The following is a 26,654-nucleotide window of genomic DNA, read 5'->3' as shown; positions in this document are numbered from 1 at the left end:
CGCCTGTGGCCCCGACGCGCCCCCGGCCCCGCCGCCGCCCGCCGCCGGTCAGCTCCGGGCCCGGGACACAGGCGATGCCCGCGCGCAGCCGCGCCCCCTGTTTCCGTGGAGCAAGTGGAAAAAGAGGATGGGCTCTTCCATGTCGGCGGCCACGGCGCGGAGGCCAGTGTTTGACGACAAGGAGGACGGTGAGCTCGGCCGCAGGGCGGGGGCCCCGGGCCGCTCCCTGGGACAGCGTGGGGACCCGTGCCTCATGGGGACCCCGCACGCTCTCGCGGGGGGCCGCGGCGGCAGGACTTCCTAGCGTCCAGACACCGCGACCACCAGGGTGGGAAGGCGTCCCGGGGCGTCTCGGTTTCCGAGGAAACTCGCGGATGCTGCCTGCGGTGCCCACGCGCATCCAGGGCTCCCGCCTGCGTCCTCCGTGTCCAGTGGCGGCGCAGCGGGGTGAAGTAGGCTCCGGCCGGTCCTGCGGGGTGAGGGTCCATGGTCGGAGTGGTCCAGGCTTAGCTGCCCACTGTGGTGAGGGCAGCATGTTTTCATTTTCCTTTTAGGGGTTGTGTGCAGGCTTGGTCTACTCTGCACCTACGGTGCGCCGCTTTTGCAAAGGAAGATGCCTGCCCCACAGGTGGCCTGGGGTCCCTGGCCCTGGGAGATCTCAGTCTGCAGATGACGGTGTGGTGTGGCCCCCACATGCCAACCTCTGCGCTCAGATGTGCAGTGGAGATGGCTTTGCCTTTGTGCAGAGACCTGCCCTTTGGGAACTCCCTTTGAGAGTTTCCTCTCAGGTCCTCCTGCAGGTAAAGCTGCTGACCCAGACCACCCACTGGTGTCTCTTGAGTGTCCACGCGAGGCAGGCGCCCTCGGAAAACAGGTGACAGGCCACCACTGACTTGGCAGCTATCTGCACGGAAGGTCTGCGTCTGGGGCACTGGGATACATTCACACGCAAACATACAGCTCTTTTCTACAGATGTCATGCAGATAATTTAAATGGTACAACGATGACACATTTGATGTTTTTTTGACATTTTCTTAAAATAGTTAAATATGCATTTTTCATTTGTAGGCAGCCTGCAGAGGTATGATGGGTCTTTTATAATTTTAGAGCACAGCTCAGCACAAGAGTCCAAGCTATTTATTCTGATAAATAATTTAAGCATGATAGGAAATTACAGTAGTAGGACCTCAGGCCAGTGGTGGTGAGTGTGCATGCAGGCTGTGTGCGGGTGGTCATCGGAGGGACGGAGAGGGTGCCGGGGGCTGCCAGGGGGTGCCGGGCTCCTGAGCCTGGCCACGGTCAGCTGGGGAGGGGCATTCCGGACCCGCCACATCGGGCCAGTTGTTGTGTTCTGAGCTCTGGGGCAGCACGACTCAGTGCTGTGACTATTTCCTATGTTATGCATTTTTGTTTTTAACGTAAATATTCTGAGGAAAGAAAGCCCTGAGTGCATTAGGAACTGATCAGGAAGCAGATTGACGTCTAGCTTCTCTGGCTGCGGGATGAGAAAACGTCTGAGAAACGCATCTGAGTTCAGTGCTTGCTGGTGTCAGCCAAGAGCCGGCCACTCTTTCCACGCCTCAGCCTTGTGCTCTCCGAGGTGGAGAACGTGGAAATAGAGAAACTGATGTTGCACAGGGGCTGCCTTCAGCTTGTTAACGTAGGATTTTTCTGTTTGCTGACAGTGTGTTACGTCTTAGATGTCAAGGACCGTTAAAAAGGCAAAAAGAGCACAGAATCTGTTGGTGCTGCTCACAGCCTGACTTGAGACAGCCCGTGTTTGCCTGGAGTAGGACGGCCGAGGCGGCAGCTCTCCGGCACGTGGGAGGCGGGGAGCTGACTCTGGCCACAGGTGCTTGCTCTTTAGGGCACGCGACCACCAGTTACTTGCTCCATCACTCGGCACAGCGGCCGCATCCCCAGACTGAACACACCGTCGGGACTTATCTGGGCTTTGTTTGGTGAGATGGGGTGCGGCAGCCGTCGTTGTTATCTGGCCGGACAGCCTCTTGGTTCCGCATGTGCATGTCATCATCGGGTCACCGAGGGCTCAAGCTCACGGCGCATGCTTGCAGACAGGGCCATGGGCTTATTTACAGGGAAGGGATGGGGTTTTGGATGGAGGAAGGAGAGTCAGGAGGCAGGCCGTGGCCCCTGAACCCCGGCTGTCTTCCAGGCGGGGTGTGAGGTCACCCCCCGCCCAGCCCCTCCGGACAGGGGTTGCGTTACTTTCTCGGCCCCGCTGCCGAGCGGGCTTGAAGAGGCGGCCGTGTTGTGCTGGAGACGTGCATTTACTGTGACTGCACGGTTGCTATGGCAACGGAAGACCGTCTGATGAATTTTTTGGATTAAAACTCCCAATTAATATATCAAGTTTGGTATGCAGAGAAAAGGATAAAAGAAAAGAAAAAGGCAGTTTCACAGAGTGGCAGGTGAATCCCAACTAAAAGCATGGCTGTGACAGAGAAGTGTCCTCGTCCGCGTCAGCCCGCTGAGTCGAGAGCCCCTGTGCTTACTCGGCAGGTGCCGGGCGCATGTGCAGAGGCTCTGTGCCTGTCTCACGCTGGAACTAGGGGCACCTCTCCCTCCACTCCCATCCCTCGCTGACTTCTGGGAGCCCTGGACTTCAGGGCTGAACCTGCCAGGGGACCTGCCTTTCCTTGCCTGCCCTGCCCCAGGGCTGCGCTCTCACACAAGTCCCTTTGTGTCTCACGGTCTCGGGTCTCGGCGTCCCCGTGTGGAATGAGGTTGCTGAGCAGTGCTGAGGGGGGCTCCAGCTCTGCCTGCCGAGTAGGTCTGCACCCCAGTGGGGCGCCCGTCCTTGTCCATGGTCATGGCCAGCACTCAAACCCAATGTGACGTTAGTTTCCTAGTGGGGGGTCACTACTCACCATGAGGTTTGCTCCCCCAGAGAAGACTGGGAATAAGGGAGCCCTCGAAGGCAGAATGCCTAGCCCAGTCTGTTGGGTGGGTGGGCAGCACGCCAGGACGGGAGGCCACCAGATTCTCAAGTCACCTTTCCTTTCTTAAAATGTAGAAAAAAATTCCTTTATTTCTAATTATAGAAGCATTAAAATACGTACCTGTGTATGCTTTCCTGCTTTTCCTGAAATTGTCCTGAATAGGAAAACCCAGACATGTAGGTTTAGCTCCGAGACGCTCCGAGAAGCTGTGCGTCTTCTGCAGCTTTGTTCTAGGAATGTTCTCACACTTCCAGCCGTGGAGAAACATGCTTTATTCCTTTGATGCAGAAATGAGATCGCGTTCCATATATGGTTTGGTCGTAACCCGCTTTCTTACTTAGCGGGATGTCGCCAACGTCTGACAGATGTACAGCATTTGTTGGCTAGATTCGTAAGAGCAGCCCTCAAACCTGGCTGGGAGCTAGACTCCATGGTGCCCTCAGAACTACGGATGCCTGGTCCCCGCCCCCCAGGAATTCCCAGTGGGCATGGAGCTCGGCACCCCTATCTCGTGAGGCTGGTGGTTCTGACAGGTGGCCAGGGCCGAGTCCTTGCCCTTCGGCCTTCCTCGATGTAGATACGGTGTTCTCTGCTTACTTCACTTCCTCTGTAGGACATTGGGGTGTCCCCACTTTCTTAAATATCACAAGCAACCTGGAAACAACCATCTCTGTGCATTCGTGTTCCTGCACATATGGATGACCTTGCCGCCCCAGAATTGTGTCCATGTAAGGCATCTTGACACAGCTGACCTGCTGGCATCCATAGGAATGGTCCCTCTGTGAGCCAGCTGCTGTCCTGGGCGCTCCTTCCATGGCGGCTGCCAAAGATGTGGCTGTGGCATGTGGGGTAACCAGACGAAGGGGGACGTGGGGAGACCGACAGCAGACAGGGAGGGGCCCTGGAGAGAGACAAGGAGGGCAGAGCATGGAGTGGGGTGGGGGACAGACGGCCAGCCATCGCTTGTTCTGGGCGCGCCCAAAAGTCCTCGTTCCCTGAATCCTCACCAACTCCGGCTGTTTTAATTTCTGACAGTCTGAAAGGTGAAAGGCTCGTATTGACGCTTTGAGCGTGTCTGACTGCTGGTGCGGTTGGTCGTCTCTTTGCTCCTCACATCGGGGCATCCGTCTCTCGTGGACTGCTGGCAGCCGCCCGAGCTTCGCTTCCTGCTGGCACCGCGGCAGCCCCGTGTCTGCCCCGCTCCAGGTCTACAGTCCACACCTTGGCACGCCCCCCCCACATGTTTGCCATTTATCTTGCAACGTTCTAGGGGCTTTTGGTACGGATGTGTTTAATTTCTGTGTGGTCAGAATCATCAATAGCTTCCTTTCCGGCAGTTTCCAGCCTCGGGTGTCATGTTAGCACTGTGCCCTTTCCCGTTGATAAGCCTGCGTCTGCGCCGCCTTCCAGTGCATACGTGGAAACTTCCAGTCCATTCAGAATACCGTCCCCTGGGGGTCCCATGCTTTCTGAAGTTGAGCACATCAAGGCTGTTTCTAAGTTTAAAATGTCCTTTACTGTGCTGGTTTTTGTTGAACTGTGAACAGGATCGCTTTACCCGTCGGTTTCGCACCGATCAGCGCTGGGATGAAGGAATAGTCTTCTTTTTAAAGTGCGCATCCTGGAAATGGCCTCTGTGCTGAGACCCTTGCTGGTTACCAGAGTTTTTGAGTTGTTTGCTTGGCTTTTCTCGATGCTCCGTCATGAACCAGCAAAGAAGGGTGGTCCGTTACCGTATGGTGCTTGTGCCCCACTTTTCCCTTTGTGCTCCCGAGATCTCGCAGGGCGGAGGAGAGCAGCTGGGCTCACGTGCAGCTGGCTCCATGGTGCTGATGGGCCCTACTTACTGGGGCCATCGTGGCCCCTGGTTATTAGGAGGTGTTGAGGGGCTAGGCAGCAGTTTTCTGCGGGGCCCAGACTCCGGCTAATGGCGTTCACACCCCCTCCCCACACTGCAGGTCTCCCTTGGTGGCGAAGCCTGGTGGCTGCAGACCATGGGGTCCTTTACCAGCTGGCAGAAACGGTGCCGAGGCCCCTGGTGTGGGGGTGGGTATTTGGGTCCCAGTTGGGTAGGAGGGCACGCAGTCCCTTTGGAAAGCCCCCTTGCACGTTTGTTCATGGGTTTCTGGGTCCCGGAGGGCCTGTGGGCAGCCACGGAGCTCGATGTGTTTCTCTCCCCGTGGCTGATAAGGCTGGTCCCAGAATGGACTTGGGACCTACTGTCACGTCAGCTCTGCATGCCCATCCATCTGGTTGTGTGTTGTAAAGTGCTAAAAATAAGGTGATTTTCTTTAAAAATTTAACCACCCAGCTTTCCAGTCGAGAAGTAATGGAAGAATGCGATGGGGGTAATTTTAGCTCAGGGTTTCTCTCCGGGGTTGATGCTCTGAGGGAAGCAAAGCCATGGAAAAGCGCTCATTCTGCACGGGGTCAAGGCAGCCCAAGCAGGGTCTCAGGCCCTCGTGGGTCCCCAGGGAAGGGGGCAGATTCTGACGTAGCAGGTCTGGGGTGGGGCCCAGGGGTCTGCGTGCCCCACCAGCTCCCGGGCGACACCCCTGCTGCTGAGTTGGGAGAGCTTAGCAGGTGCATGGCAGGTGTGGTCGTGGGGGGCAGAAGCCCCCAGGGCTCGGTGCGCAGGGCGACGGGCATTGGACGGGAGACCGCACGCGCCCTCGCCGTCCTCCGCGGACAAGCCTGCTCTTTCTGTGAAGCTGCCGGGCAGGGGATGGCACCTCGTCTCTGGTTTGTGCTTACATTTCTGCGTTACTCCTCTCAGATACTGCATGTTACACACATAACCACTGCAGCTTCCACGGCCTTACGTTATTGTGAGCGGGGACTTGGCATCTTTCCTCTGACCCCTCCCCAGGGCTGCTTGGTCCCAGGGCTGGCTACTTGGGGGGCGCTCGGCTTCCCACCCGCATGTGTAGGGAGCACAGCGGGTCCGGCCCCGCCCCCGAGGGCCTCGCTGCGGAGCTGATGGGTGCAGTCCGCCCTCCGGCGGGGCCCAGGGCAGCCGCTCTAGCCCTCTTTGGAACTGGTTGGTTCTTATTTTAAGGGCCTGCGCTCAGTTTGCTGTCTGTAAGCAGCTCGAATCTGGCGGTCACCTTCGTGAAAGACCAGGCCTTCCCCCTGGTGTTCTTCTTCCTTCCTGTCCAGATTGTTCTTTCTCACTTAAAAATATGTTGAACTGTGCATTTCTTCATACCTGCTTCACTCTGCTATCTGTGTAGAACCGTTGATAAAAATAAAGCTTTGGTAGCCACGCTTGCTCCCGCCTGATATTCCAAGACGTGGTTAGACCTTGCTGTCCTCAGCACGCAAGCCTTCTCCATCCCCGCTCCCCATCCATTAGGTGGGATCCATGCGTCTTCCCCCCACCCCACCATGGCATCCGTGCCCAGAGCTCCTCTCGGGGTGCGCCCTCCCACCCAGGCGGTGAGCTGGCCGGGCACCCCGCAGGACATGGTGGGCTACTTTTCCTTTCCCCCAACCCCGGCTTGATCCAAACGCTGAAAGATTTTAATGATCAGAATTTGAGACGATTTGGGAGAAGCTGTAATTAATAAAATGATTGTTATTTTTAAAATCTGGGATGCCTACTTCATCAAAAAATGTTTTCATCATTGACCTAAAATCTATTATTTTAAAAGCCAAGGCAGCCGACCGCTACCACCAGCGTGGCCGAGGGCAGAGAGCAGCCTGGGGGCTTGCCTGACCCGGCCCACTGTGCTGTGAGAAGGGCTGCCTCTCCCGGCCCACGTTCCCCCGACGTGGCACGGAGCCCACAGACGGCTCCCAGCAGCAGCTCGGGCGCAGGCCCGTGTCGGTCCCGTGAAAACCCCGGCGGGGTTATTTAGGTTCTGAAGCCAGGAGAGGGTGTAGGTGGGAGTCAGCGTCGCCCCCAATTTATTAAAAATAGGAGCTGAGTACATTCACTTTCTCACAGTGATTTAAAAGTTGACTTTGGAAAGGTCTCTGCTTTCGGAATTCACATCATGACTCTTCATGCTTCGTATGCATAAGGCGGAACTTGTGGCAAAAGCAAGAAATAGACGACTTTGTCATTTCTTTGTGCCTGTGTCAGGCCCAGCACGGACGCTCGTGCCTTTTCAAGTGCGGCTTTTATTCATCCTTGCCCATGACCCTATGCGGGCGAGGAGGGGTTTGCTCTGTGCTTGGTGCTTCCAGGCCCCTCGCCTCTCCTGGTGCCCGCCTGGCCTGTCACCTTCCCGCCAGCTTCCCACTGGGGGCCGGGGGCAGGTCTCCACACTGTTAGTTTTTGCTGGTGATAAACTGCCCCCAAACCTAGTGACACAACAACACCTGTGCTCATTATCTCTCATGATGGGTCAGGCGGTGGGGACGGGTCTCCCTGCCGCTCATGACGCCCGCGAAGCCAGGACCGTGGCTGGAAAGGGAGACCCCAGGCCCCAAGGGGCGCGTCTCTGCACCTCTTGCTGAGGGCGAATCGTGGAACTAGGAGTCGGACGGTGGAATTCCCAGTTATTTGCATCCTGATGCCCTTTTCCCAGAGCCCACAACAATTAGAATGTGCAGAAGGAAGGGGCANAGAATCATGGAGCGCCCCCAGAGGTGGACGGTGGGAACACTGAAGTGGGGAGGGAGCTTGCAAGGCCGACAGGGTGACTGGGTGGCCAGGCGCTCCTCCGGCCTGCGCGGCCTCTTGCCACCAACTCCATACCTTCCTCCCTGCGGACCTGGCTCCCACCCATGCTTAGGGATTCAGGGAGGGTGCAGCGAGCGATCCTGCGTACGCGTGGTGACCGCGGGACGTGATCCGACATGATGATGAACGGCGTCCCTATCGCCCTCGGACGTGTCCTGCTTTGGGTGATGAATTACATGCTGCTTATGTAGCCACCAGATGCTGTTGCCAGGACGATCCCTTTTTATTTTTTACTTTATAGCTTTTTATTATATAACGAAAAGTGACAAGGAAAAAGTATGAATTAATTCAGTGTCTTACGTAATCTCAGCCCTGAGACCACAGCCACGTCGTCCGTCCCGCCCTCTCCCAGTCCGCGCTCCCATACAGACAAAGCGTGCACTTTTTAAAGACTTCCTCCTTATAAACTGACTTTAGAATATTGTAGGTATACAGCAAAGTCGGGAAGGCAATGCAGCGAGTCCTCGTTCCGCCAAGTGTCCTACGTTAGCTTGGCACGCCAGGCAGCCATACAGCCGAGCCCACGGTGGCGCGCCCGTGTCGTCCCGTGGCTCTCGGGGGGGAGCGGGCTGCGGAGCAGGTGCATGCGTGCGCGTGCGCGTTGCGCGTGTGTGCGTGTCGGGGGGGTGGGGTTGGCTAGAGGAGTGGGCTGCGCGCGCAGTCAGGGAGGCCGAGCAGGCATGCGCTCTGCGGTCTGCAGGCTCAGACTCGCGAGGCGACCTGCAGCTCCCGGTCCGCGGGCAGAACAGGAGCGGCGCCCTCCCGGAAGGTGAGGCAGGGAGACTCCCTCCTTCCTCTTCCGTCGGGGCCTCGGCGGATGGTTGATGTCCACCCTGGCTGGGCTGGGGATCTGCTTTACCGAATCCACGGATTCCGGTGCTAACGTCACCTGGAAACACTCCGAGACACGTGCAAAATCGCGTGGACGCGGGGCGCCTGTGGCCAGTCAAGGTGACACATAAACTTAGAAGCCATGACTGAGAACCCAAGTCCACAGTCAGGTTTCCTATGTTCTTACTTAATACCCTTTCTCCGTTCCAGGGCCCCACGTGACACTCCGTGGTCTCTCTTGACATTCCTTGGGCCACCACCTCGGTGTCTCAGCCTGTCCTGTTTTTATGACCTCGATGGTGACTGCTCGGGTGCTTTGTAGGATTTGTCTGCAGTTTTCCCGGTGGTTTCGCTGGGATCTGGTCTTCGGGGNTAAAAATATGTTGAACTGTGCATTTCTTCATACCTGCTTCACTCTGCTATCTGTGTAGAACCGTTGATAAAAATAAAGCTTTGGTAGCCACGCTTGCTCCCGCCTGATATTCCAAGACGTGGTTAGACCTTGCTGTCCTCAGCACGCAAGCCTTCTCCATCCCCGCTCCCCATCCATTAGGTGGGATCCATGCGTCTTCCCCCCACCCCACCATGGCATCCGTGCCCAGAGCTCCTCTCGGGGTGCGCCCTCCCACCCAGGCGGTGAGCTGGCCGGGCACCCCGCAGGACATGGTGGGCTACTTTTCCTTTCCCCCAACCCCGGCTTGATCCAAACGCTGAAAGATTTTAATGATCAGAATTTGAGACGATTTGGGAGAAGCTGTAATTAATAAAATGATTGTTATTTTTAAAATCTGGGATGCCTACTTCATCAAAAAATGTTTTCATCATTGACCTAAAATCTATTATTTTAAAAGCCAAGGCAGCCGACCGCTACCACCAGCGTGGCCGAGGGCAGAGAGCAGCCTGGGGGCTTGCCTGACCCGGCCCACTGTGCTGTGAGAAGGGCTGCCTCTCCCGGCCCACGTTCCCCCGACGTGGCACGGAGCCCACAGACGGCTCCCAGCAGCAGCTCGGGCGCAGGCCCGTGTCGGTCCCGTGAAAACCCCGGCGGGGTTATTTAGGTTCTGAAGCCAGGAGAGGGTGTAGGTGGGAGTCAGCGTCGCCCCCAATTTATTAAAAATAGGAGCTGAGTACATTCACTTTCTCACAGTGATTTAAAAGTTGACTTTGGAAAGGTCTCTGCTTTCGGAATTCACATCATGACTCTTCATGCTTCGTATGCATAAGGCGGAACTTGTGGCAAAAGCAAGAAATAGACGACTTTGTCATTTCTTTGTGCCTGTGTCAGGCCCAGCACGGACGCTCGTGCCTTTTCAAGTGCGGCTTTTATTCATCCTTGCCCATGACCCTATGCGGGCGAGGAGGGGTTTGCTCTGTGCTTGGTGCTTCCAGGCCCCTCGCCTCTCCTGGTGCCCGCCTGGCCTGTCACCTTCCCGCCAGCTTCCCACTGGGGGCCGGGGGCAGGTCTCCACACTGTTAGTTTTTGCTGGTGATAAACTGCCCCCAAACCTAGTGACACAACAACACCTGTGCTCATTATCTCTCATGATGGGTCAGGCGGTGGGGACGGGTCTCCCTGCCGCTCATGACGCCCGCGAAGCCAGGACCGTGGCTGGAAAGGGAGACCCCAGGCCCCAAGGGGCGCGTCTCTGCACCTCTTGCTGAGGGCGAATCGTGGAACTAGGAGTCGGACGGTGGAATTCCCAGTTATTTGCATCCTGATGCCCTTTTCCCAGAGCCCACAACAATTAGAATGTGCAGAAGGAAGGGGCGGAATCATGGAGCGCCCCCAGAGGTGGACGGTGGGAACACTGAAGTGGGGACGGAGCTTGCAAGGCCGACAGGGTGACTGGGTGGCCAGGCGCTCCTCCGGCCTGCGCGGCCTCTTGCCACCACTCCATACCTTCCTCCCTGCGGACCTGGCTCCCACCCATGCTTAGGGATTCAGGGAGGGTGCAGCGAGCGATCCTGCGTACGCGTGGTGACCGCGGGACGTGATCCGACATGATGATGAACGGCGTCCCTATCGCCCTCGGACGTGTCCTGCTTTGGGTGATGAATTACATGCTGCTTATGTAGCCACCAGATGCTGTTGCCAGGACGATCCCTTTTTATTTTTTACTTTATAGCTTTTTATTATATAACGAAAAGTGACAAGGAAAAAGTATGAATTAATTCAGTGTCTTACGTAATCTCAGCCCTGAGACCACAGCCACGTCGTCCGTCCCGCCCTCTCCCAGTCCGCGCTCCCATACAGACAAAGCGTGCACTTTTTAAAGACTTCCTCCTTATAAACTGACTTTAGAATATTGTAGGTATACAGCAAAGTCGGGAAGGCAATGCAGCGAGTCCTCGTTCCGCCAAGTGTCCTACGTTAGCTTGGCACGCCAGGCAGCCATACAGCCGAGCCCACGGTGGCGCGCCCGTGTCGTCCCGTGGCTCTCGGGGGGGAGCGGGCTGCGGAGCAGGTGCATGCGTGCGCGTGCGCGTTGCGCGTGTGTGCGTGTCGGGGGGGTGGGGTTGGCTAGAGGAGTGGGCTGCGCGCGCAGTCAGGGAGGCCGAGCAGGCATGCGCTCTGCGGTCTGCAGGCTCAGACTCGCGAGGCGACCTGCAGCTCCCGGTCCGCGGGCAGAACAGGAGCGGCGCCCTCCCGGAAGGTGAGGCAGGGAGACTCCCTCCTTCCTCTTCCGTCGGGGCCTCGGCGGATGGTTGATGTCCACCCTGGCTGGGCTGGGGATCTGCTTTACCGAATCCACGGATTCCGGTGCTAACGTCACCTGGAAACACTCCGAGACACGTGCAAAATCGCGTGGACGCGGGGCGCCTGTGGCCAGTCAAGGTGACACATAAACTTAGAAGCCATGACTGAGAACCCAAGTCCACAGTCAGGTTTCCTATGTTCTTACTTAATACCCTTTCTCCGTTCCAGGGCCCCACGTGACACTCCGTGGTCTCTCTTGACATTCCTTGGGCCACCACCTCGGTGTCTCAGCCTGTCCTGTTTTTATGACCTCGATGGTGACTGCTCGGGTGCTTTGTAGGATTTGTCTGCAGTTTTCCCGGTGGTTTCGCTGGGATCTGGTCTTCGGGGAGGGCAGAGAAAGCACCTGGGGTCACATCAGGGGTCTGTCTGGTCCCTGCACGTGTGGACCTTGCCCCCCCCGGCTGGGGCCGCTTGTCAGGAGTCTCCCTTGCTGGGGGCCTGTCCTGTCCGCCCCACGTTGACCTTTTGGAAGGATGTCACCACGCCCAGCCCACGAATCAGGAGTCACGCTCCATCTCCTTGAGGGGAGGCGTCCATGGAAATGCAGAGTTGCCTCTTCTCCCCATTCCCATTGTGTTGCACTTGGGTTGTAGTCCAATGTGGCTTCATTCTTGTCTCTCCCGTTGTTCCAGTGTGGGCACCCGGGGGCTTCAGTGGGCTCCCGTGTCCTTGGCACACCCCCGTGGCTGCAGCCTTCCGAGCACCTCCTTCCCTTCTGACATGACAAGGTTCATCCCCTGACCCAGCCCTCGTCTCCACCAGCTCTCTGGGGAGCCCCGGTCCTTATGTCAGGACGGTGTTGGGATCCAAGGCCTGGGTTCCTGGGAGGGGACCGTCTTTCTGAAGCTCAGGCTGACCTCCTCGCTCTCATCGCCCCATCACCGAGCTGTGTTCTCGGTGCACCTGCTCCGTCGGCCCCAGGCAGACGGAGTGCGGACTGACACAACCGCTCTGGAATCGGCGTGGCAGGACCTATGGGAGCTGCACACACACACACGCACCCTGTATGCCGTGGCAGGGAGAGTGTAGCCCTCACGTCCGGAGCCGGCCGGGCACCTGGCTCCTCCCGGCATTGAGGCCCTGCTGCCCCGACCCCCGTGAGTGCCACCACCCCTAGCCCAAACCTTGTGACGCGTTCTTTCAAGCACCCTCCTGCTGAGATGCCCCGGTGCCCTAACGATGCAAGAAACAGTAAACCCAGCCTGGTCAGCCTTCGACCGTGTCTGGCCGTCTTTGGCTCGGGGGCATCACTTACACCTACAACCCAGGACTGTCTTTCTAGGAATAGACCCTACAAAACATGAACATCTCTCCCCTCCCTGCCCCAGGACATCTCAGGCTGGTTGTGCCACAAGCTTCTAAGGGTGGACGGGGCTGAGCCATGTGTCCTTGTGTTCTGGGGGTCACGTGGTTCCAGGCATCCTGTGGAGTGAACCAACAGTGTGCTGCGTCTACCATGCTGAGAAAGCTCTGCTTGATGCCACGTCCCTATTGCTCCCCATTTCCAGCAAGACGCCTCGGGACTGCTTTGTCCTTGTGGTGTCCAGCCCTCCCTCAAGCCCACGGCCCCATGCTCTGGGGAGGGTCCCCTCCATGTGGCTGAGAGTAATGCCCAGTCCTCAGCCCTCCTCATCCCTGACCTGTGGTAGCCCCCCGCGCGCCGGATCCCTCTTAGATCCCTCCTAAATCCCTCCTTTCATGAGGTTCCTGGATGCCGCCGCCCGAGCTTCTTCCTGGCCCCTCGGCTGGTCCTTCTTTCTCGACTCTGTCTCGCTACACTCACGCATTGGCCGCCTCAAATGTCATCCATATGCCGACTCCCAAATTTATATCTCCAGCCGGGACCTGCCTCCCACGTTCCAGACTTTTCCGTCCAGTCTGTGACTTGTCACCACTATTCGTGTGTCTCATACTCCGATTCGGCCCCTCCAAACTCAAGTTCTGTTGCCCTGAAGCCTTGACCCCTCCTTGTGGCCGCATGTCCTTCCTGGGCTCCTCATGTTCCCAGCCAGTGTGTCCGGCCACAGCCCCTGCTGCTGGGCACCCTGACCTGGCCCTCTTGGCCCTCTGGCCCCGCCCCCCGCTCTCCTGGCTGCAGCCAGCCCTCTGAGTGGCGCCTTGTTTCTGCCCCTCGCCCGCACACATCTGAGCTGCCAGGACGGCTCATCTTGTTGCTTCTGGAAAGCCTCACTCCTTAGCCTTGCATTTTGTGTCCAATGAGAAGGTTCTGGCCCTGGGGGGCCAAGCACAGGGCGACCCCAGCTCCCCAGCTGGCAGCAGCAGGGCTCTCTGGGCGACCAGACCCTGGCTTCTCTTCTTGACCGCTCTGTTCCATCTTCTCCGGTGGCGTGTTTCTGTTCCGGGCTGTCAGAGCCGTTAGGTCAAGCTGCCTGGTCACTCAGAACAACAGCCCAGGAAGCTGGGCTTTAGGACATGTCCAGGCAGGGGCTGCAGTGGGCCACGGAGGGGGGCAGCTACCCTGGTGTTAGAAGGACACTCGGGAGACTGACTGCACTTGCCTTTGGGCCAAACGTGATGGATGAATTTCAGCAGACGCAGGTGCAAGTGTCCCAAAAGCACTTCCCCTGAATGAGGTTGGAAGCTCTGTGTGTGGGCTGGTTATGAAACGCACATCTGACAGGTGCTGAGACTCCGGCTGATGCAGGTGTGTGCCTGTGTCCAGAGCCGTGGTGGAGGGTCCTGGCACCTCCTAGGGTGGTCCCTGGTACACCCTGTACCGGGGTGGGCAGGGCTCTGCCCACGGGATCCCCTGGACTACCACAGGCTGAGCCGGTGGGGGCTGCCCTGTGCTGGTTGGAGCAGGGGCCACCTCGAAGCCAGGCTGGTTCTGCAGCGAGGACATCTGGCCCCGGGCCACCCAGGGTGGTCCCCTGCCCTGCAGGGCGTGAGCAGCATCCGGGCCTCCACCCGCTGGTGCCAGCAGCAGACCCCCCTCCACGTCCGTGACCGTCAGTCATGCATCCAGGCATCGTCACATGTTCCCCGGGGGTAACACTGCCCCCAGCTGAGAACCACTGTGCTAACCACGGGAGCACCGAGCTTTGATTTTTCTGTGGCCCCAGCTGGGAAGTGCCATCGAGGCACAGCTGAGGGTCTGGTGTTGCTTCCAGAGTATCTCTGGGAGTCCCTGCCCCAGGCCTGCCAGGACGTACTTAACGCCTGTGTGAGTGTGAGCACATGTGAGCCTTGCAGGTCTGGGAGAGGCCCTTGCCTGGCGCATGAGTGTCCAGGGCTGTGCATGCCCCAGCTGTCCACTCCGCATGGACGCCTCCTCCCTGTAGAGGTGGGAGGCTCTGTACACGGGTGCTGGACTTCCCAGTGGCGGCCTTTGGAGGCCGCTGTCTGGGGTGTTCTGGCTCCTTGTGTCTTTAAGAAGCAGCTGGAGAGGTTAAGGGCCCAGGAGGAGTTTCATCTCTGCAGGACCCCACGGACCCCTGCAGAGGGAGCCTTGGATCTTGAGAAAGGCCCAGTGTTGGGGGAGCTGGGACCCCGGGGAGGGCGAGACCCGCCTGCCTGCCGCGGCTGGCGTCTGTCTGGGTGGGTGGTTAGGAAAGTCTGTCCTGTGCCCACAGGCGGACGTGGAGCCCATGCTGACTGCGTCCAGCAGCTCTATGGGCCGAGAGTCTCCAGGGCCATGCCAGGGGCCAGGAAGTACAGTCTCTGCAGCACGGCTTCCCTGCGGGCTCATCACTTCCAAGGGACAGGGCTCCTCAGTCCTTTTGGAAAGCTGAGCCCCACCCTCTTGCTGCGATGACGCGCATTTCCGGGCCCACGTGTGTGGTCTTAGGGTGAGAGCATTGAAGGCCGAGAAAGCAGAGGGGACCCTGGTCACCTGGAGCTAGGTGGGGCCACCAGGCTTTGGACCCGCGTGGGCATGTCCAGTGGGATCCAAGAAAACTTTACAAAGTGAACTCAGATTCCTTTTAATTAAAAAAATGCTATGCTCTGGAGACCAAGACTTCGCTCATCTGCAGACTAATTGAAAGGTCCTGACAGCCTCCGTTAATTACACGATCTTGCAGTGTCTTCGCTTCTGACGCAGTTGCCACTGATGTCACCTTAGTGAGCGGGCAGACAACGGCCCACAGCAGAGAGCCGCCCTCTGTGAACGCCTTCCGTGAAGGAGGGGCGTGAGAGGAATGAGGTGGGAGCTGGTGGTCCAGCACCTTCTGATGGTGGTTCCGCTGTCCCCAGGCCCTGGGGCGGCCTGCCTGCAGCTCAGGCCTCGGACCCTTGGGGCACAGTGTGCGGGATGTGGGCATGGCCTTGGGTTGAGGACTCGAGGGGTCTTTCAATTTCCTGGGGGCTCGTGGAAGTCAGACGCATAGACGGCAGCACAGGTGACCCGGCCAAGAAGACTGGCTTTTTGTTTGGAGGCAGTGCCCTTGCACGTGAGTGTGTGTGTGTGCACACGTGAGTGCACAAGCATGCACAGTAGACAGAGACCCTCTCCAGGACTCTCCTGTCACGGGAGTGTGCATCTTTCTCCAGCACTCAGCCACGTTGTGTTCATCCCGGGCTCCCCAGGGCCTTGCACATAGTAGGCACTCAGTAAATGCTTGTGTTTAACTAAGCTGAGTGGAAAGGAAATGCATGAGTTGATGTGGAAGTGGTTAGACCAGCCCCAGCCGGGGTCTTTCTGACCAGACGGGTGGCATGCATGCCAGCTCTCCTTCAGGGAATGTTCTGGAATTGGCAGGGGCAGTCGTGGCCCCAACCTGCTCTGCTTTCTGGCTGGGCCTTGGGGTGCTCATGGGGTCTGGGGTGAAGGCACCTGCTGACCTGCAGGGTGGCCGGCTGGTATCTTAGAGGCTCTGCAGCATCTCTCCCGCAGGCGTGGCCCAGTCTAATTGTCATGGAGAACTATACAATTATCCAGAAAATTATGCTTCTTACGTTGGCAGATGATGGGTGTTCCAACGGCGGTGAACAAAGAGAAATTTTGGTGTTAGGAACATTTGGATTCCCCTGATGACTGATGATATTGATGACTTTTTCATTTGCTGATGGGCCACTTGTATAGCTTGCTGTGTGAAGTGTCTGTTCGAGCCTTTGTTCTGTTCTGTATTGTGTGTGTGTGCGTACGTGTGCGTGCATGTGTGCATTGTTAACACAGAGTTCTGTATGAACACTGAGCTCTTTAGAAGGCGTTCTTTGGACATTCTGGATTCCAGTCTCCTGACAGATGTATATGTTGTGATATTTTCTCCTAGTCTGTGCTTGGTCTGTTCTTCCTCTCGATGTTCTCTTTTGACGAGCAGTCCTTTTTTTGATTAGTGATTTCTGTGTCTTGTCTGAAATCTTTGTCTACCTTAAAGTCAAGTTTAGGTCTAGGACCAATTTCTCATTCATTTTTGTGCAGAGCATGAGGTGGGGAGTTTATTTTTCCCGTGTGGATACCCAATTATTCCATACCATCCCTTGAAAAGACTTTCTTTTCCTCACTGGATTTCTTTGGCACCTTTGTCAAAAGTCAGTCTATCTCCACACGAGTCAGTTTCTGGGGTCTCTTTCTGTCTTTCCTTATACCAGTGATACACTGTCTTTATTATTATGGTGTTACAGTAAATCTTGAAAAGAGGTAGTGTACATCTTCCAACTTTGCTCACTTTCCAAAACAGTTTTGGCAATTCTGTATCCTTTGTATTTCCATATAAATTTTGAATCAGCTTGCCACTTACTACAGAAAAAGTCTGCTGAGATTTTGTTGGGGTTATGTTAAATGTGTATATCAATTACAGGGAAAAAGGAAGTCTTAAAAATACTTTGTTCCCCGATCCATGAATATGGTATATCTCTCCATTTATTCAGATCTTGTTTAGTTGCTCTCAGCGATGGGTTGTAGTTTTCAGTACACATACAGCACACAGTATACAGGTCTTGTATATCTTTCATTAATTTTATTTCCAAGCATTTTATGTTTATTTGATGTTATCATAAGGGGCATTATTTTTTATAGTTTTATTTTTAGGGTTTTTTTTATTACGGTACATAGAAATACAGTTAATGTTTAAATTCAGTTTTCTGAATTTACATAAAGTAAAATTTATCATTTTAAAGGATGTGATTCAGTGACTTTTGAGAAATGCATACAGTCATGTAACTACCACTGCAATCTAGTGTGGAATACTTTTGTCATCCCAGAAAGTTTTCCCATCCCTTTATGGTTAATCCAGGTGTGTGATGTAATGGGTCATGCTGGCTTGTGCTGTGTATCTGTTCCTTTTCAGTTCTTAAAGAAGATTTTGGAAAATAAGAAGTTTTTAATTTTGATGAAGTCAAAATTTCTTCCTCTATGGTTTGTTCTTCTTTGTCTCTTCTAGGAAATACCTGCCCAATTCCTGGTCACAAAGATTTTTCTCCTTTGTTTTCTTCTAGATTGTATAACTTTATCTGTTAATTTTCATTTAAGTTCCATTTCAAGTTGATTTTTGTATTGATACGAAGTAAGGGTCAATGTTCCCTCCCTCCCTACTTTTCTCCCTCCCTTTTTTCTTATCTTTCTTCCTCCCTCCCTCTCTCCACCCTTCCCTCTCTTCCTCTTCCTCCCCCTCCTTCTTCTGCAAGAGGGATGTCTGTTTGATCGTTACACCAATACCAACTATACTGATTATTGTAGCTTTATAAACAATCTTGGAAGCAGATGTGTTTGTCCTTCAGCTTTGTTCTTCTTTTTCAAAATTGTTTTGACTATTTTAGACTCTTTACCTTTCAACATACATGTTAGAATCAGTTTGTCAATTCCTAAAACACACTGGCTGTGACACTGATCATGATTGCATTGAAACTATTGATCAATTCAAAGAGAATGGATCTCTTCAACTTTTGAGTCTTCCAACCCATGAACACGGCAACTCACGCTGTTCATTCTGGTCCTGACTCTGTGTGATGTGTTTCATACTTTTGTTGCAGAACTTGCACACGTTGTGTTGAATTTATGCACACATTCAAAATGTAAAACAACAAGTTGTTAGAGGCAGGTGCAGCACAGAGGAGTTGGCACTGACCCGGGAGTGCAGCCACTACCGCCGTGAGCCTCCTCAACAAGCCCAAGTGTGAGGTGACCCCAGAGGAGCCAGAGAAGTGGGAGGACAGAGAGAGTAACATGGGTCCACTCTCTGTGCTCACAGTCAGTCAAGACAACACCCTCATGCTTATCCACGGCCGCAACAGTGAGAAGCCTCCAGCTCATGTGAAGGCCTCCGACGGGCATTCAACATGGTGCTGGAGGTCGTGGACTGAGTCCCCAAGAGCAGCAAGGGCAGTCAGCAAGGTCTGCCACCTCTCCAGGCTGTTCCTGTGCCGGGACTTGGTCGTCCTGGTCCCGCAGAACACGCTCATCGCTGGCCAGTAGGTGCCTCCTCCCCATCAGAATCCCCTCCCTCATCCTGCGAAGACCTGCCCTTTGTAATAGGAGTAATAAAGTCCTGTGCTTTTTTCTAAAAATAGTAATAATAATTTAAAATTTAAAAAAATAAATTGTTGCACACTGACTGTATCCTAAAACGTTGCTGAACTCATCTATTCTAGTATCTCATTGGTAGATTTCCTCAGATTTTTTTACATCACGATCATGGCATCAACAAAGATAGTTTTATTTCTCCCTTTCTAGAACTTCATGCCTTAGCGCACACTCTAGCATCTCAGCACGGAGTTGAGTGGAAGTGGGAGAGCAGGCACCTGGCTCCTGATTTTGTGGGGGAAGGCGTTCAGTATCCCACCATCAAGTGTCATGTCAGCTGAGCTCTTTCCAAGATGCCCTCATCAGGTTGACGAAGTTTCTCTTTCTCGTGTGGTGGGGTTTTTGTTTTTAAATCATAAATGATGTTGAATTTTGTCAAGTGCTTTTCCTGTGCCTGTGCAGGTGATCCCATGATTTTCCTCCTTTTATTTTGCCAATGTGTTAAGTTATGCTGTCTTTTGAATAGAGTCCCAGCCTTGGGTCACTAAGTTGGGTTTTATCAAATCAAATTTTTCTAATATTTCTAATATTTCATCAATAATTCTTACATCTATGCTCACTAGAGATATTGATCTAGATTTTATTTTCTTGTGAAGTCCTCATCTGGTCTTTGTATCATGTTTATGCTGGTCTCAAAAAATGGGTTGAAGGTGCTCCCTCCTTCTCTCCTCTGTTTTCTGAAGAAGTTTGCATGAGTTTCTGAAGTGTTTGCTAGAGTTCACCACTGAAGCCATTTGACCCTGGCGTTTTCTCTGTGGAAAGATCTTAATTACAAATTCAATTTCTTTAATAAATACGGGGTATTTGGATTTTCCATTTTTTCCCATGTTATCTTTGGTGATTTGTGTCTTTCAAGGACTGGCATTTGCCCATTTCAGCTAAGTTGTGGACTTTTTGGCATGAAGTTGTCATTTTCCTGCTAACGTCTGTAGTGATGCCTCCCTTCCCTCGCTGATGTTGGTGTTTTCTGTTTTCTCTGTGACCAGGAGATGAAGGATAAAACCTCCAACCCTGTCAGTCCCTCTTTCTTTCGTTCTGTCTGGTTTTGCTTCACAGTTTTCACTCTGCTGCTGGGTATGTGCACAGCCCTGTCACGTCTGCTCAGTGGCTGGAACCCGTGGCCATTATGAAATGTCTCGCTTCATCACTGGTAATACTCGTTGGCTTAAAGTCTACTTTGATATTAATAAGGCCACTTAGTTTTCTTTTGATTAATATTTCCAGGAGACATCATTTTCCGCCTGTTTACTCTTACCCCATCTAGGAAGTAATTCTCTTGTAAATAATATATCATTGAGATTTGCTTTTTAAAAATCCAGTCGGAAAATGTCTGCTTTTTAATTGGAATGTTAATCCATTTACTTTAATATAATTATTGATATGTTTGGGTTTAAGCCTGCAATTGTGCTGTTTTTTCTGTTTTTCCTTTCCCCCCATCTGTTAGTTGTTTTTCAGTTGTGTATTGATTTCCACATGTTGGGACGTAAGGGGAGGGGAATTTTGTTCGCTGTGTACCCCAGTACCTCAGATCTGTGATTGTATCCTGAAGGCAGACCTGGTCTTTGGGACGTGGGCCCAGGGCTGCAGCCCTAGGACTATTTATCTGAATGGAAAAGGCCCGCAGGGTCAGCGTGGTGTCTGCTTGCACCTGCCTCTTCCTGAGCTCTCCACCATGAGCAGCCCCCTCCTGACCTGCAAGGCTGTGCCCCCGGGCTTCCCCTGCAGCCTGGCGAGCCCTGTGTGCGGTCTGGGTGGTCTCGGGCCTTGTTTGGTCCTCGTCTCCCCTTGAAGGCTGCATGCCTGTGTCAGGAGAATGCCTCCCCTCAGTTGGCCTGCAGAGGCCTCCGCAGCACTTCGCAGGATGTGGAGAAACTGCAACCAAGAGAAACATTCCTCACCCACCAGGCTCTGGCTGTGCTGGGGGTGTGTGTTCGTCTGTCCCAGCCTCCCCGTTACCTCTGGCACTCAGGAGATGGCTGGGCCCCTCCTTTCCCTCGGGACCCCTGGCCTTCGAATGGGCTGGGGGCTGGGCAGGGCCTGCTGGGCAGCCTGGGAGTGTGTGGGGAGAAGTGGAAGCCATCTGGGCCTGTGGGGGCGAAGGGGTGGGAGGTGACAGCTGGTGGTTTCCACACAGTCTTCTCCATAGCAGAGCAGCCTGTGGGCATCATCGGCTTACCCCACTCGCTGTGGTGCTGGGTCATCTCCATGGCAGCCTCTGTCTGCACCCCCTCTCTGCTCCGGGGCCCTCGGCTCTGCAGCAGACACTGGGGTTTACAGAGAGCGGCAGCCTCCAGCAGGATGACAGGTGCAGCGCCGGGTCCTGGAGGCCTCCGCTGAGCTTGGGTCCTGGCTGCCCTGTGCCCTCCCCATTGTGGCGGTGCCTCCCTCTCCCCTCCCTCTCCCCGGGACACCTGCTCCTGCTGTGCTGCATGGCAGGCTGTGTTGGCGGTGGCCCTTTGTGGGGGAGCAGAGGACTCAGCACGGCCACATCCTCAGGCCTCAGCCTCAGGGGCTGGGAACGGCCTGCCCTCCTCTTGCGGACTAGCTGAGTTGTCGCTTGATCGGTCCCATGCATCCCCCCTGGGCACCGTGCCCTCCCTTCTCTCTGGTGACAAACAGGATGCAGCAGAATGACCTCTGGTGGCGGAGCTCCGTGGAGGAGTGGCAGCTGATGGCCGAGACATTTAACTGATGGCCCCAGGCTCATGAGGACAGCTGAGATCAGAATGCCCTTTGCTGCGTTTTCCTAGCCATCGCTGCATTCTTCCCTTAAGTGGGGCTTCCCCGACGCAGCTGAGGGCTAGCGTGGCCAGCCGTGAAAGGAGCAGCATGGGTTCGTGGTGGGGGGTACCCAGCACTGGAAGGAAACCACAGGAGCTCTAGAGAGAATGCTGTGCTGCGTGCATCTGGGGGCCAGTGTTGCTGGCGCCCCGGGACCCTTTTTGGTCCTGGCTGGCACTCTGGCTCCGCCGGCGACGCGTGGCCGAGGGAGGGGGCGGCGTGAGTCTGCTTCTTTCTCGAGAGCTGGGGTGGGTGGTTCTGCAAAGCCTGCGGGGGGCCGCAGTCTTCGGCGGCTCTCGAGCTCCGAGCTGTATTTTCATTGTGGCGCGAGCTCTTTCTAAGCACAGCATGGCTGGCGTGCCGCGCGGTATTGTGCCCGTGCCCGCTCACGTGTGGTGCACCCTTCATGGTGCTTCACGCTGCGACACACGGACATGCGGATGGCAGAGTCTGCTCCTCCAGGCAGCTCCCGTGTCAGCGCCGAGGCCCGTGCACCGCCGGCCGCCGACACACGCATGGGAAGAGACCGCCTGCGGCTGGCTTCCTCCCCTGGGTCTGAGTGCTCCTGAGTCTCCTGAAGCCGTTCTGGGTCCCGGTTCCGCCCAAGCCAGTCCCCTACCCCGACCTCGGCCCGGCTCCGGGCCCCTTAAAGCTGCAAGATGGGTTTCTTGTACAGTTGGAGAAATGGCTGTGGAGTGCCTCGCTGTATGTCTCGTTTAACAGGCTGTTTTCTGTTTTTTAATAAACAGAGAAGCATAAAGAAGAAAAGAAACCCATAATCTCACACCCAGATGACCCCTGTTGGCACAAAAACGTACTCGGTGAGCAGGGCGTGAAGGTGAAAGCCGTGCGGAGAGGTAGGAACGGAACGTTCTCCGTCGTGCGCTCCAGGTCTATACCCGCGTGCCGCTGAGGGGAAGTCACGTTCTTACGCAGCAGGGGCCGCCATGCACAGGCTCTCGCGCTCTAACAGAACGCGTACACCGTCTCTTAGGGAGAGCTTCTCGTTGCAGAGAAGTCTGCCTGGTTCTTCACATGCACGCGGCCGTGGGCACCTCAGTTGTTGGGGGGCATTGGGTTTTGCACCTAAGTTGTTGAACGTCTGCGAGACCTCGGTGGGCCTCTGTGAGCTAGCGGCCGTGGAACCTGACGGCAGTGGCATCGCTGCCTGGAGGGGTGGGCACGCCCCGACTCTGGGTCTCTGTTGCTGACAGCCCCCAGAAGGGCCGGGCCTCTCCCCGCCGCACTGGGAGCACACGGGGCCACCAGCCTCGCCGGGGCCAGCAGCCCCGCCGCTCCGTCTCCAGCAGTGTGCGGAACCCAGAGCTTCACTTTGGCAAGTCAAAGCACTGTCTTCTTGTCTCGTCGGCTGACACTTTCACCTGGAGAATGAGGGGGCACAGTCTCCCATCTGACCCGCCCGTCCGGCCTCTTCCTGTCCGGTTGGGTTTCTCACTAGTTTGCAGAGGTTCGTTGTAATGCAAGGAAATCAGCCCCAATTTGTCATATTCGTTGCAAATGCCCTTTCCCAGCTTGCAGTCTTTTGACTTAGAAAGTGTATTTTTTCTGTGTACAGAGGTTTTAAACATTTTGCATGTGATTAAACTGATGGTAGAGGCTTTCCTTTGTGGTTTCTGGCATTTGCCTCTCTTGCTGCAGAATTATAGATAAATTCACTGTCACAATCATAGAGTTCTTATGGGTTTAGTGTGTGTGCACACGTGTGTGCACGCGCACACCTCTGTGGTGTTTGGAGTCTGTTTTGTCGTAAGGTCTGAGGGAGGATCAGACTTCAGGACTTTCCTCTTCCTGTGCTGCCTTGCTCGGCCTTTGTCCCGCACAGAGCTCGGGTGTCGGGGTCTCTGCACACGCCTCGTGCGCGATGATCTCTGTCTGTCCGGTTCTGTTGCAAATGACGTCCCTGGCAGGACCCCCTTTTAAAAGACGGTGGAAAGTCGTATCAGAGGGTAAGGTCTGCGGTGAGGGTGACGGGAGATGGTGCCCCGGGACTCTTCCTGTGCGGGGTCTGCCCTGGGGCCCCCACCCCCACGTCTCTGGAGGGATTTGGCCGCTCTGCGGTGCACCTGCAGCCCCTGCCATGTGCAGGGTCGCTGTGTGTCATTTATGTGGTAAGGAGGTGAAGGAAGATCGCCGCCGCCGGCCAGAGCGCAGGGTCAGGGCTGAGGACAGACGGCGGGGGCGGGGGCGGAGGCGGGGGGGTCAGGCGAGTGCGTGCTCAGGCCCCAGGTAAGAAGCCAGTTGGAAAGGAGTGTGTGTGTGCGCGCACACGGGTGCAAGGGACACGGAGGAGGAACCTGTCCTCTCCAAAGCTTCCCCCGTACAGTCCCCTCTAGGTCAGGAACGGTGCCTGTGGGGTCATCCGAGGGTCACCGGCCAGCAGGTAATTCCGGGTGCTCAGGCCCCCGTTTGCCGTCCGGTGGAGGCTCTGGGCGCAGAGCTGAGGCTGCTCTCCGACACCTGCTCCCAAGGAGAAGCCCGCTCAGGAGGCAGGGGCGGCATGAGAGTTCCTGATGGTCGTGGTGCACCCCTCCCGGCCACCCCGCTGCCCCGGGAACCGCGGGAGGCTGATGCTGCGCCCAGGGTTCCAGGAGCTGGCAGCCCTGCCTCTATCCCTAGAGGCTCTGGGGAGCACCTCATAGGCCTGGCCTCCCTCATTGCAGCTTCACACAGTTTCGTATCCCGGCCCAGACTCTCATCCTGGAAACCACGAGCCAGAGCACCCACAACGATACAGGCTCCTGGCGCCGCTCATTCCCCTGACTCTTATTTTTGGAAACATGAAGGAGAACAGGAGTCTTATGCTCTGTCTCGAAATAATGCTTTCCTTAATTCTAGTCAGTTTAGCCAAAAATAGACCCACCCTTCCCTCGGATGACAGTCCAGCCTCTTGAGCCAGAGTGGNGGATGACAGTCCAGCCTCTTGAGCCGGAGTGGGGGACGGCATCTCGGCATCTCGGCCCCTGGGAGTGCTGTGTGGCGGGTGGGCGGTCGTCGAGGTCCGCCCCTGAGCAAAAGCAGGGGCGGCCCCCGGCCTGCACCACGCTCTGGGCGGGCTTTGAGCAAACACATAGGCCCCATTTAAACGCCCTGGGACCAGCTCAGGGTGGCGGTCCTGACCTCGTTCCTGGCCAGGCCACGCGGAGGGCTGTCTGTGGGACCAGCCCGGGCTGCTTGGCCGTGTGACTCTCCTTCCGGTTCACCATTTTGTGTCTTTCTGTGAACACCTTCCCTGCTGGCTTGGCGCAGCACACCCACCCTCTGGTTTCCTGTGGACTGGAATGCGGGGACCCAGACTCGGGGCGGGGCTGGGGAGGCCCCAGGGCAGGGCCCCCTGCCGCCTGCCCAGCACGTGCTGGGGCTCTTCCCGGCGGCTCCAAGCTCCTTCCCACCCTCTCAGGGTCTCAGTCGTCATTGCTTCCCCTGCAGTCGGAGGCCCCCAAGAGGGGCTGGGACCTAGAAACAGGCTGAGAGACGAGGAGGGGCGCTGGACTCTGACGTGGGGCTCATGGGCTGCGGTGGGCTCTCCTCGGCGTGCTGGCCCACGCTCATGGTGCCAAGTCGAATTTTCCAGCAGGGATGGGGCTCCTTCGCTCTTGCTCACCTCCCTCTTGCCTGTGGGCACCAGCTTGTCCTGCAGGTCAGCACGCCCCTCAACACACACACACAAGGGGCTGTGCGTGAGCCTGTGGCCGGTGCGGTGGGCGAGCCGAGAGCGGGAGCTGCCCCGAAGGCTGTTGGGCAGAGCTAGTGGAGGCGTGGCAGGTGCTGGGGACAGCACCCTGGACCTGGGCCCCCTTTGGTACCTCAAGGAAGCCCTGTTGTGTTAGGGGCTGGGTCCTCGGGGCTCGGGGGCCGTGGGCTGATTCCTTGGGGCCCCCGTCCCAGCTGTCACCTCTGAGGTGCCGCAGCCCCATCTCTGCAGTTGGGATGTCCTCCAGCGAGTGAAGGAGAGAGGGCCTCAGCCCCAGCCAGTGCTCCCGGTGCGGGGAAGCGGCCAGACTGCCAGACTGGTGCTGGCCAGTGGATGGCTCTGAGCTGGAGAGGCCCCAATGGCTGCGAGGGCATCATGCTGGGGAGGGAGGTCTAAGGGCCCTTCTTGCTCTGGGCCCATGATGCTCTGGCTTGCATTTGCCCCGGTCCGTTCTGCGGACAGGCCAGCGCCTGGGGATTGAGGGGGCTGAGGGTTAGGANGTTGAGCGTGTGCCTGGACGAGGGGCAGGGCACGGCTCCATGGCCGGGCTCCATCAGGTTCCCAAGCCTTGGGTAAATGTCAGCCTGGCGTGTCAGCCTCTAGAGCCTGGCAGAAGGCTTTGTCAACACTCATTTCCTGCAAAACAAACAACCATGTGGTTTATTAATCTCTAAATCTCAACTTTCCATCAAAACCATGTGCAAATTTCTTTTCAAAGAAAAGGTCTGACATAAAACCGTGCACTTACCGTGAGATGGAATTTAAAATAGCAACTTTTCCTTAACAATGCCGCATGGCTTCTGTTTATGCGAACACAGCATGGGCTCGGCTTGACTGAGATGCTGGGCTGCCCTCTGCTGAGCACTGGGCCAGGGCTGGCTGTCAGCTGCTCCCCAGGCCAGCGGAGCCCCTAGACCAGTCCCTCCACCCTGGGCCCTCAGACCCTGGGAGGCATCCAGGTCCCAGCACGGCCACATCTGGGGATGGACTGGCTCACGGTGGCCGGGCAGGCTGTGCTGGGGAAGCCGGGCCTGGGACCCCAGGCAGAAACATGCCTCCCACTCACTCACTGACTCACTGGTTTCTTCAGTCATTCACTCAACAAGCGTGTTGGGTGCAAGGGACTGGGCTGGGCTCTGCAGGATAACTTACTGGATGACACCGGGGTCACCCAGCCCAGATCCGCCGGGGACACGGAGCAGAACCTCAGAGCCCTTTTGGGACAAGCAGCTCCTGTCTTGGTTGGGGGCTGCCCTCTGGGTGAGGCCGTGTAGTGAACATGGAAGGCACCATCTAAATCCCATGTTTGTTTGAAAGCCGGTAGACGGCTGCTAGATGGTCACTGATTCTTGGTGAGGCTTAAGTGAACATGTAGGACATTAACTGATGGTCAATGCTGGGGCTGTGTTGGCCGTATGAGCTGAAGGGGACC

The 26,654-nt window shown here is 56.0% G+C and overlaps 1 protein-coding gene across 2 annotated transcripts in view; it reads left to right on the top strand.

Annotated features, from left to right (window-relative positions):
• Window positions 1-8: 8 nt before the first annotated feature.
• Window positions 9-26,654, top strand: part of STK32C (serine/threonine kinase 32C) — a 63,520-nt gene continuing 36,874 nt past the window's right edge. Inside the window, exon 1 of one of the 2 annotated variants that reach the window (XM_034663464.1) lies at window positions 9-188. In XM_034663464.1, the coding sequence (XP_034519355.1) occupies window positions 128-188 (61 nt within the window). In that variant the 5' untranslated portion in view covers window positions 9-127. Of the gene's footprint in view, window positions 189-22,287; window positions 22,368-26,654 lie in introns of those variants that run through there. The other variant, XM_034663465.1, reaches the window with a different exon arrangement.

Source organism: Ailuropoda melanoleuca, chromosome 6 (assembly GCF_002007445.2).
Source record: "Ailuropoda melanoleuca isolate Jingjing chromosome 6, ASM200744v2, whole genome shotgun sequence".
Lineage (NCBI taxonomy): Eukaryota > Metazoa > Chordata > Mammalia > Carnivora > Ursidae > Ailuropoda > Ailuropoda melanoleuca.
This window is presented reverse-complemented; position numbering and strand designations above follow the sequence as displayed.